Genomic DNA, 11,049 nt, shown 5'->3' with positions numbered 1-11,049 from the left:
TTTCCACTATTGTAGGTGAGAAACCATATGATTTCAATGTTAAGGGTTCTGTAACTAGTCACAGATTTTGATTCTGTATCTACTGCTTACTAACTGAGACCTTAGACCAATTACTGAATACTGATAGGCCTTCATTTCTTATGAAGTGAAGATAATAATAATACCTACTGCATAAGTGTACCATAGCATGGTTGTACAAATTTTAATAGAAGCAGATTATGCTACGCACGGGGCTTCCCAGCTGGTGCTACTGGTAAAGAATCTGCGTGCCAGCGGAGGTGACACAAGAGACTCAGGCTTGATCCCTGGGTCAGGAAGATCCCTTCCTTGGAAGAGGGAATGGTAACCCACTCCAATATTCTTGCTGGAAAATCCCATGGACAGAGGAGCCTGGTGGGCAACAGTCCATGGAACCACAAAGAGGCACAACTGAGTGACTGAGCATACACATACACACACTTGGCACATTGGGAACACTTGATCAGTATTAGTTCTCATGGCCTCTTCCTCCTCCTACACTGCCTTTTCTCTACCTTCAGTGTGGGGAACCCTCTAGAGGTATGTCTTTGGTGATCTTCTCCTTGAAAGATCTCCACTTCCACTATCACCTAAACAGAGATGTTTGTCATTCTAGCCTCCAACCTACCTCTCACCTCTGTGCATATCTCTTGCTGGTTTCTCAACAGGCTGGCATGCCATACTCAAAACCTATACTTTCCACTCACCACAAAATTTGTTCTTCCCCATGTTCTTCCTATCTTTTTCAGAGTCATGAGCATCCACTGAGTCGTCCAAGCCAGAAATACTGAAGACAACTCCTCTCTTCTAACCGGTTATGATTGAGGCAACTTGGGATAATCTGCTCAGCATTCCTTGTTTCTCTCCATACAGGGTAAACCTTTGAGTCACCACGTTAAAGCAATGGGACACTGTATCTCATGCCAGTGAATTGGTCCAGGGGTAAACAGCTGAAGCAAGCTGAATTTTGGACTTGGAACCACTGGGGACATGAGGTTCATTTTTTTTTTTTTTTTTTCAATGGTGGAAACAGCGAAATGCAAGGCTAAAGCTATTGGTGTTTCTGTATGTTTCCCATTATACAGAGAAAATTAATCAGTAACTAGCTAAAATGATATTGACATGAAGAAAAGATAGCGGAGAGAGACCTAGAAGGACTGAAATCCCTGGATATTCGTAAGACTCAAGTGTCTCGTTCCTCTTCCTGAAACTTGACTGCTCACCTGAACGAAGTTCAGAAGAATGAAAGCCTGGAGTGTAAGGGTCAGAGGAGGATTACAGCTGAGACTTGAGAGGTGAGTGCATGTGTGTATGTGTGTGTGTGCACGCTCAGTCCTGTCTGACTCTGTGACCCCATGGACTATAGCCCTCCAGGCTCCTCTGTCCATGGGATTTCCCAGGCAGGAATACTGGAGTGGGTTGCCATTTCCTTCCCAGGGGATCTTTCTGATCCAGGGATCAAACCCACATCTCCTGCATTTGAAGGCAGATTCTTTTCCACTGAACCATCAGGGAAGCCCCAACAGGTAAATAGAGGCCCTATAATGCAGGGTCTGAAACTACTTGAAAGATTTTGGACTTTAAGAGCAATGGGAAGAAACTGAAAGGTTTTAAGCAGAAAAATGACATGATTAACTTGGTATTTTGTTAAATTCACTTTGGATACATTGTGGAGAAGGGATTAGGGATGGCAGACCAAGGGGCAGAACTTAAGGCAAGGAAATCACTTAGGAGATTGCAGTTATCCAAGGAGACAGGACAACAGCCAGGACTGGGGAAATAGCATATGTTGCCGGGGGCGGGGGAGGGAAAGTAACAATATTAACAACAGACCAGAGGAACCAACAGGTGGTATATCAAGGAGCCATGAACAACCAGAAAGATACAAACAAGAGTGAAATTCCATCCATTGGATTGGACCTTCTTGGAAACTTAAAGTAAATGATGGAGTTTGCTTTGCCATACCTCCAAGGACACTGTTGTTTGAGTTGCTGACAGCTTCTTTCAAGAGCCTGTCAGGACCCAGATCAGTTGCAGTGGGCCTTCTTAGTTGCTTTCTCCTAGGTTCTCCCTTGTTTTGGTTGCTGGGGCCCCAAATGGGTTCCCAGACCACAAGCAAACAAAAGTGCGGAGTGGATCATGAGAAGAGAAAGGACATTTAATGAACATTAGTGATTACCATAATAATTTCTAATTCATGGGGCTTCCTCCATACCTCGGTCAGTAAAGAATCTGCTTGCAATGCAGGAGATCTGGGTTCGATTCCTGGATTGGGAAGATTTTCTGGAGAAGGGAACGACAACCCACTCCCATATTCTTGCCTGGAGAATCCCATGGACAGAGGAGCCTGGCGGGCTACAGTCCAAGGGGTCGCAAGAGTAGGACACGATTTAGCGACTATACCACCATCACCACCAATTGTTCATAGTATTACATAATAATTACAATAGTATCACATTGTATTACAATAATTTAAACCATCAACTACAGAAGGGCCTACTTTGTAGAGCAAATCATATACTAACATCATATGTAGAGCAAATCATATACTAACATTAACTAATGGAAAGATAACAATTGAACTTATATCAGTCAGACTTTCGAAGGAGAATGTGAAAGAAAGGAATAGTATATAGAGTCTGAGAACTTGTACATGCCTATAATTTATTATAATGTGCTCAGTTGTGTCTGACTCTTTGAGACACATGTGTTCTCTGTCCATGGAATTTTCTAGGCAAGAATACTGGAGTGGATTACTATTTCTTTCTCCAAGGGATCTTCCCAACCAAGGGCTCAAATCCACATCTCTTACATCTCCAGCATTGGCAGGCAGGTTCTTTACCACTAGCACCATCTGAGAACTTGTATGTGCCTATAGCAACAAGAAAATACAGAGAAAGGAAACCTTTGCACCATCATCATGGGGTGGCTACAAAGTTTCACTCTCTTGGGCAAGACTCCAGAAACTTTGCTCAGAACAAACATACTCCAGCCCTGTTGGACTGATAAAACAATTCAGCCAGAAGATAATAAAAAAACAGAGGGTCCTAAGCAAGTTTCTTGAACTTCATTCAAAAGAGACTTGAAAATATAACTGCTTAAAGGACACTCCATTGAAATTGCCATAGTGATGGTCCTCTGTTTGACTTTAACCTGAGCTGGTCACTCTCAATGAATTACGGTAACTGTGATAGCTGAGTTTCTTGTCTGTATAAATAAGAGAGAAATATTTACCTTTATGATGAATGTACTTTATGAAAACCAGAACAGTGACCTAAACTGTCCCCTTTAATGACTCTCAATGACTCTAGAGAAAATGCAGTTTCCTTTCCTAATAATAGGAACATATTAACTTAAATTACAGTAAAATGTCATGTTATAGAAAAACATTGCATCTTCTTGCTAGTTCAGTTCAGTTCAGTTGCTCAGTCGTGTCCAACTCTTTGCGACCCCATGAACCGCAGCATGCCAGGCCTCCCTGTCCATCACCAACTACCAGAGTCCACCCAAACCCACGTCCATTGAGTTGGTGATGCCATCCAACTGTCTCATCCTCTGTCGTCCCCTCCTCCCCCTGCCCTCAATCTTTCCCAGCATCAGGGTCTTTTCAAAATTTTCTTGCTAGTAGAAGTTAGCTATTGTCAAATGCACAGGAAACAAAACAAAGAAGTGATTTTTAGTTACTCATTTCCAAGGGTAGGCTTTTGTAACCTATGATGCAATCTGAACTGTCACCTTCTCATTCCTTTATTAAAGATAAGACATGGAAAGAGGACCCACACTTGGTTGCTTGAATCTCAGCTCTTCAAATCGGACAGCTGATTTCCAACACAATGGCCACCTCAGGATTTACTGTGGCAAAGCTGCTTTATAAATTTTTGTTGAATTGCACATAGAATATGACTGGCAAATAACTATTGACTGAATGAATAACTAACCATAACCCAAACTATGACAAATTTGACCCTCTGCATTCTTCCACTTGCTCTTCAGTGACTTATTCCTTGGTTTCAACAACATTCCCTTCCTTCCTTGTGATATTGTTTGAGGAGGAGCCTAGTATGGCAGTTATTTGCTCAGGCTCTAGAAACAGACAAACCCATATTCAAACAACAGAAACTCACTTCTACTACCTACTAGGTGAACAATTAGTTTGATCTCTAGCCTCACTTTCTTTACTGGTAAAAGGAATAATAGTATTACCCTGGAGAGTTGTTGTGAGCCTTAAAGTAAACACAGCATATGAAGCATGTAGTCCAGTACCTGGTGAGATACTGGTTCAATGGTAAAGAATCCTCCTGCCAGTGCAGGAGATGCAAGAGACGCAGGTTTGACCCCTGGGTCAGGAAGATCCCCTGGAGAAGGAAATGGCAACGCACTCCAGTATTCTTGACTGGAGAATCCCTTGGACACAGGAGCCTGGCAAACTACAGTCCATAAGGTCTCAAAGAGTCAGACACGACTGAGCGCACATGCATGACAATGACAGAACCTGGTAGATGGTCAGCACTGAGTCAATGTGTATTGATTCAATGTATCAATGATGTATTGATACATCACATACAGTTACTTAACTGCAACCCTGTTTAAGCTGTGTATTTCTCCAAATATTAAATGACCCACTACTACCACCCCACCACACACACACACACACACATGCACGCACGCACGCATGCACGCACAAAGTGGTTTTCAACCCATTTTGCCAGTCCCTCAGAGATTCTAAATGGGACAAAGTCGGTGATGAAATAGCTAATCCCATTTGGGTACTGTAAAACAGGAAAAGTGTGGGAGACTCCTGTAAGTTAATGATTACCCAAGAAAGCAGGTTTGGGCTTCCATGGTGGCTCAGCAGTAAAGAATACTCCGGCCAATGCAGGAGACATGGGTTGAATCCCTGGTCCAGGAGGATTCCACATGCCTCAGAGCAACTAAGACTGCACTCCCAACAAGAAAAAACACAAAAATGAGAAGACAGCATCCCATGACTAGAGAGTAGCTCCTGCTCACTGCAACTAGAGAAAAAGCCTTCACAGCAACGAAGACCCAGTGCCGGGGTCCAGCCTCGGCAGGATCCAGGGGGCACCCTCAGGATGAATGGCGTCGGCGAGAGAGAGAGAAGACACATGAGACCCGCCTTGATAGGGCCAAGTCTGCGAGGGAGAGAGAGAGAAAAAGAGAGAGAGAGAGTGAATGACAAGATGGGGGTGTTTGCAGGGTCTGGCAGAGTCTGGCAATGCTTTATTTTTTACCATAGCTTTTATACCCTAAGTTAGTACATTTCTAAGGGGAAGATAGTTTAACATTACGTCAGCTTGTCCTTCACAAAACCAGTGTGTTTTCTGCATACTTCTTTGTTTATGAGGGTCTTGTACATTATCTTCTGGCCTTAGGACCTATTAATATTTTATGCAGGTCAGGTGAATGTAAACCTATTTTCTGTTTCTATGGTGACCTTAACTGAAAGGTAGCAGTCTCATAGGGAAATAGTACAGAGTAGAATTATATCCTTGTTAATACAAAAATTAATCCTTCTGCAAAAGTTGTCAGTTGCATTTATCTAAGAAGTTTACCCCATACTGACTCTGCGACTTTGGTGAGGCAGCTTCTGCCTAGCACTCCTGGCTGACAATTAACAACCATCTCATTGTTACCACGCTAGGGCTAAGTCCTTGTTTCTCTAGATCTTTAACTATATTAACAATGGTTTCTATAACACAACCTTAGCACATTAAGAGCAAAAACACAGCAAGCAAAACACAGCAAGCAAATCTCAACCCAATAACCACCTATAGAATAATTTTTCTTACGTTTTCTAATAGGACTCCTTTACCCCTTCAAAAGGCTCTATGTCTATTAGGGCTTTTATAGAATCAGGTTATTTATGCTATTTTATGATTAGGATATTATAAGCAATCATGCATATTAGTACCAAGGGCATAAATGCATTTGGCTAACAAACTACCAGCAAAGGAGTTTAAATTAAAACACTCCTTTCACCCTGGATAATCTCATAAAATACCACCACCTGGGAAACTTATTGATTAAAGTTCTAAATTGATTCTTATTTGGGAAGAGATGGGGGAAGGCCTTCTGCCTGTGTCACAGAAATTAGGGAGTAGTCTATTGAGGCAGGCATCAGAAAGACAGATATCATCTTTAAGGTGAGTGCCGGGGGCAGCTTTTCGAAATCCCTGAAAACCTGATCCGCCTTGCCTGTCAGGCTTTCTCCTCATGACCTTGTCATGGGTGGGATCTCGTGAGCTGGCCTTTTCGAAACCCCTGAAAACCTGATCCACCTTGCCCATTAGGTTTTCTCCCTCATGACCTTGTCATGGGTGGGATCTCATGTGCTGGCTCCCGGCAACCCAGCACAGCCAAAAATAAATAACTAAAATTATTAAAGAAAAAAAAGGAGAAAGCAGGTTTGCTTAAGTACAAAAGCAGAGTTGATTCACAACAAGACTATGCAAGAGAAACACAAGATATGCCCCCAAACAATAAAACGATGGTGGCATGAGACCCACATCCTGCCCAGTGAGCTCAAAGTTAGGACACACTATCTGTACATATTAAAAACAATAATTTGTGAACCTAGCTTGACATGTAGGGACACCAAAACTCCCCTTCTCAGCCTGGAGGAGGAACTGATGATGGAAGCATGATGCCTACTCAAGAAAGACAAAGAAGTTCTTCTCCCCCTCCCCACTTTTCCTTTGATTATAAAACTGTAGCCCAGTAAGTTCTGGGAGGTGTGGCACCCCTCCTCTCCTACCCGCTTGTAAGCCTCACAAGCATCCTATTCTATTAAATCACTTCTTATCCATCCACTTTGCTTCTCGCTGAATTCTTTCTGTGCTGAGACATAAGGGACTGTGGTACTAGATTTCTTTGGAGCCCCCCCAAAATGACACTGAATGGTTTCAGTTCTGTAACTATTTGATATTAGTTTCATTTTGCTAAAGATACAGTTACCTCGGGAAGGAGGAAGATACTGACAAAGTGGCAGTCAGGGTCCCCATTCATTTCCAATAAGAGCAGTTTCACTTTGATTTCTTTTATAAATTGGAGTTATTTGAAGATTTAAAAGAAAAGACCCCTGCTAAAATCAAAGTTTGAAACCCATGATACTACAGGACATCACTTCTCCTCATCTGTTTTAGTGCAGTCATAAAGACATCTGGTCTACTCCTTGCCATTAACTAGCTGGGGTGCCATGGACAAATCAACCTCTCTGCCCTAAGCTCCCTATTCCACAAAATGCGTAGTTTAGAAAGATAATGTCTAAGGTTCATGTTTTCCTATTAGTTTTATTTCTAGAGATCAACAAAACTCATACAGAAAAGTTGTTTTGAATAGCTTGATGAATTAAAACTTTCTCACCATTTAACTCCAATGATCATTTAACTCCAATAACCTGGGACACAATATGTACACAATATGTACAAAATAAGTGTGTTGAATGTTAAACAAGTGAATGAATGATTTATTTGCTAATTAAAGTGGTGATAGACCTTCATGGGTCCCTACTTTGCTCAAATGAGTTGTGATGAGATATGACAGTTCTTTTCTACCTGCTGAGGGCTCCGGGAAAGTGACAAGAGCATAATTCAGGAGAGCGAACTCCAAATGACTAGGAATAGGAATTCTGGGTATCCTGCTTGTCTTACCTACCAATAGATAGTGAATCCAATTAACCTGTCAGTCTTTATATCCCTCAAGATTATGTCAAATCCATCTCTATTTGCTAACACAGTAGGCCAACCAGCATCGTCTATTCTCACAATAGCCTCCTTAGGGTCTCCCTACTTCCACTCTTGTTACTTCCAATCTCTTCTATTAATAATTAGGTGTTAAAGATGGTAACCAAGACGCTATATGCAAGACAGCAAAAGAGACATGGATGTAAAGAACAGACTTCTGGACTCTGTGGGAGAAGGCAAGGGTGAGATGATCTGAGAAAATAGCACCGAAACATGTATATTACCATACGTGAAAAAAAGCAGTCCAAGTTCAATGCATGAAACAGGGCGTCAAAGCCGGTGCACTGGGACAACACCGAGGGATGGGATGCGGAGGGAGGTGGGAGGGGGTTCAGGATGGGGACACATGTACACCCGTGGCTGATTCATGTCAATGTATGGCAAAAACCACTACAATATTGGAAAGTAATTAGCCTCCAATTAAAATAGATAAATTAATTAAAAAAATAATTAGGTGTTCATCTTCTATCACTAGAGCTTGTGTGTGTCTTTCAGGGCACTAGCACACATTTGGTTTATTTTGTTTCTCTCACTAGACTCTGAGCCCTATGAGGTCAGAGACCTTTCTTACTCATCCCCTCTTACCCTTCAGCACATCCCCATCTCCCCACCTAGTGTTTAGCACGTGGACGCCCTTCCATAAATAGTCAATGAATGACTGCGTGTGAATTCTCAGTCTCAGCGACCCTGTCTTAATTCACCTTTGGATTATCAGGACCGAGGGCTATGCCTAGTGCCAAGCAGGTACTCCATAAAGACTTGTTCCACGTTTGGGTCAACTGAAGAAGGGAGGACTCTCCTCTCTATGTTATAAACAAAGCTGAGTTGTCACTCTGCCAGTTGCTTGACTTTGACCCTGGCCTTCATTAACTGACAAAATGAGCTAATTTCACAGGGTTGCTTTACGATGCGCTCTGTTTGGTGAAGGGCTTTGCAGAATGTGTGACATGGTGTATAGTCATATAACATTCCCAGCAGCAGTGGTGGGAGGTCCAGGGAAGAAGTCTAGAAGTGGAAGGGGCGGGGCGAGAAGCTTGGAGCAGATAATACGTTCTGAGGCTGCGCGCCGCTTGGCCCTCTGGGCTCGCCGTCCTCCCCTCCCCCGCCTGCCGCCGTCACCTGGGAAACGGGATGCGTTTGCCCGCCCGCCGACCGAAGCTAGTTTCATGGCAGCCACGAAGAAAGCAGTTTTGGGGCCGTTGGTGGGAGCAGTGGACCAGGGCACCAGCTCGACACGCTTTTTGGTTTTCAATTCAAAAACAGCCGAACTACTTAGTCATCATCAAGTGGAAATAAAACAAGAGTTTCCTAAAGAAGGATGGGTGGAACAAGACCCCAAGGAAATCCTGCTGTCCGTCTATGAGTGTATAGAGAAAACGTGTGAGAAACTTGGACAGCTCAATATTGATATTTCCAACATAAAAGCTATTGGTGTCAGTAACCAGAGGGAAACCACTGTAGTCTGGGACAAGTTAACTGGAGAACCTCTTTACAATGCTGTGGTGTGGCTCGACCTGAGAACCCAGTCTACCGTTGAGAGTCTTAGTAAAAGCATTCCAGTAAATAACAACTTTGTCAAGACCAAGACGGGCCTTCCACTGAGCACTTACTTCAGCGCAGTGAAACTTCGTTGGCTCCTTGACAACGTGAGAAAAGTTAAAAAGGCAGTTGAAGAAGATAGAGCGCTTTTTGGGACCATTGATTCATGGCTTATTTGGAGCTTGACAGGAGGAGCCCGAGGAGGTGTCCATTGTACAGATGTAACAAATGCAAGCAGGACGATGCTTTTCAACATTCACTCTTTGGAATGGGATAAAGAGCTCTGCGAGTTTTTTGAAGTTCCAATGAAAATTCTCCCAAATATCCGGAGTTCTTCTGAGATCTATGGCCTAATGAAAGCTGGGTCTTTGGAAGGTGTGCCCATATCGGGGTGTCTGGGGGACCAGTCTGCTGCATTGGTGGGACAACTGTGCTTCCAGGATGGACAAGCCAAAAACACGTATGGGACAGGCTGTTTCTTACTATGCAATACAGGCCATAAGTGTGTATTTTCTGAACACGGCCTTCTGACCACAGTGGCTTACAAGCTCGGCAGAGACAAACCAGTATATTATGCACTAGAAGGTTCCGTAGCTATAGCCGGTGCTGTTGTTCGCTGGCTAAGGGACAATCTTGGAATTATAAAGACCTCAGAGGAAATTGAAAAACTTGCTAAAGAAGTAGGTACCTCTTATGGTTGCTATTTTGTCCCAGCCTTTTCAGGCCTATATGCCCCTTATTGGGAGCCCAGTGCCAGAGGGATCATCTGTGGGCTCACTCAGTTCACCAATAAATGCCATATTGCTTTTGCTGCACTAGAAGCTGTTTGTTTCCAAACCCGAGAAATTCTGGACGCCATGAACCGCGACTGTGGAATTCCACTCAGTCACTTGCAGGTGGACGGAGGGATGACCAACAACAAAATTCTGATGCAACTGCAAGCCGACATTCTGTATATCCCAGTAGTGAAGCCCTCGATGCCGGAAACAACTGCCTTGGGAGCTGCCATGGCCGCAGGGGCTGCAGAAGGGGTCGGCGTGTGGAGTCTCGAGCCTGAGGATTTGTCAGCTGTCACGATGGAGCGGTTTGAACCTCAAATCAACGCCAAGGAGAGCGAAATTCGTTATTCCACATGGAAGAAAGCTGTGATGAAGTCCATGGGTTGGGCTACCACTAAATCTTCAGAAAATGGTGACACTGGCATCTTTAGGAGTTTACCCTTGGGCTTTTTTGTAGTGAGTAGCATGGTAATGTTAATCGGAGCCAGGTACCTCTCAGGTGTGCCATAAATACCAACTCCTGGATCCCAAAGATCTTGACTTAAGGAGAGAAGTCAGTGAATGTGCTGACACTATTCATAGACTCTGATTTTATTTACAAGCCACTTGCTGCATGACCCTCCAAGTAGACCTGTGGCTTGAAATAAAGAAAATGGGGCAGAAAAAAAAAGTGATTTCTCAATTAGGGAAAAAAAAAAAAACAAAAAACCAGCAAGTTTTGCATACAAAAAGTCACCAACTACTCCCCTGAACTACTTAGGCGTCGTTGTTTTTATCCAACTTTCTATTAAAATGTGGAAGGAGATAGGGGCATGGTGGGGGGATTGGTAGTCAACTATGTTGATTTGCCCTGTTCCAAACTCCCTCTAGCAATGACTTGACAGCTACCTCCTACTTGGTGTTGGTCAACTCTACAGTAAGATTTATGAAGAAAACGTAGTGTGTGCTCA

At 43.3% G+C, this 11,049-nt stretch overlaps 1 protein-coding gene across 1 annotated transcript; it reads left to right on the top strand.

Moving 5' to 3' along the window:
- The first annotated feature begins 8,939 nt into the window (after positions 1 to 8,939).
- On the top strand, positions 8,940 to 10,730 carry LOC133060417 (glycerol kinase-like). Its single transcript, XM_061147897.1, has one exon. It carries the CDS (start codon positions 8,948 to 8,950, stop codon positions 10,607 to 10,609), a length of 1,662 nt encoding a protein of 553 aa, XP_061003880.1. The 5' UTR covers positions 8,940 to 8,947; the 3' UTR covers positions 10,610 to 10,730.
- The last annotated feature ends 319 nt before the right edge of the window (positions 10,731 to 11,049 follow it).

The sequence above is a fragment of the Dama dama genome, chromosome 8 (genome assembly GCF_033118175.1).
Source record: "Dama dama isolate Ldn47 chromosome 8, ASM3311817v1, whole genome shotgun sequence".
NCBI lineage: Eukaryota > Metazoa > Chordata > Mammalia > Artiodactyla > Cervidae > Dama > Dama dama.
This window is presented reverse-complemented; position numbering and strand designations above follow the sequence as displayed.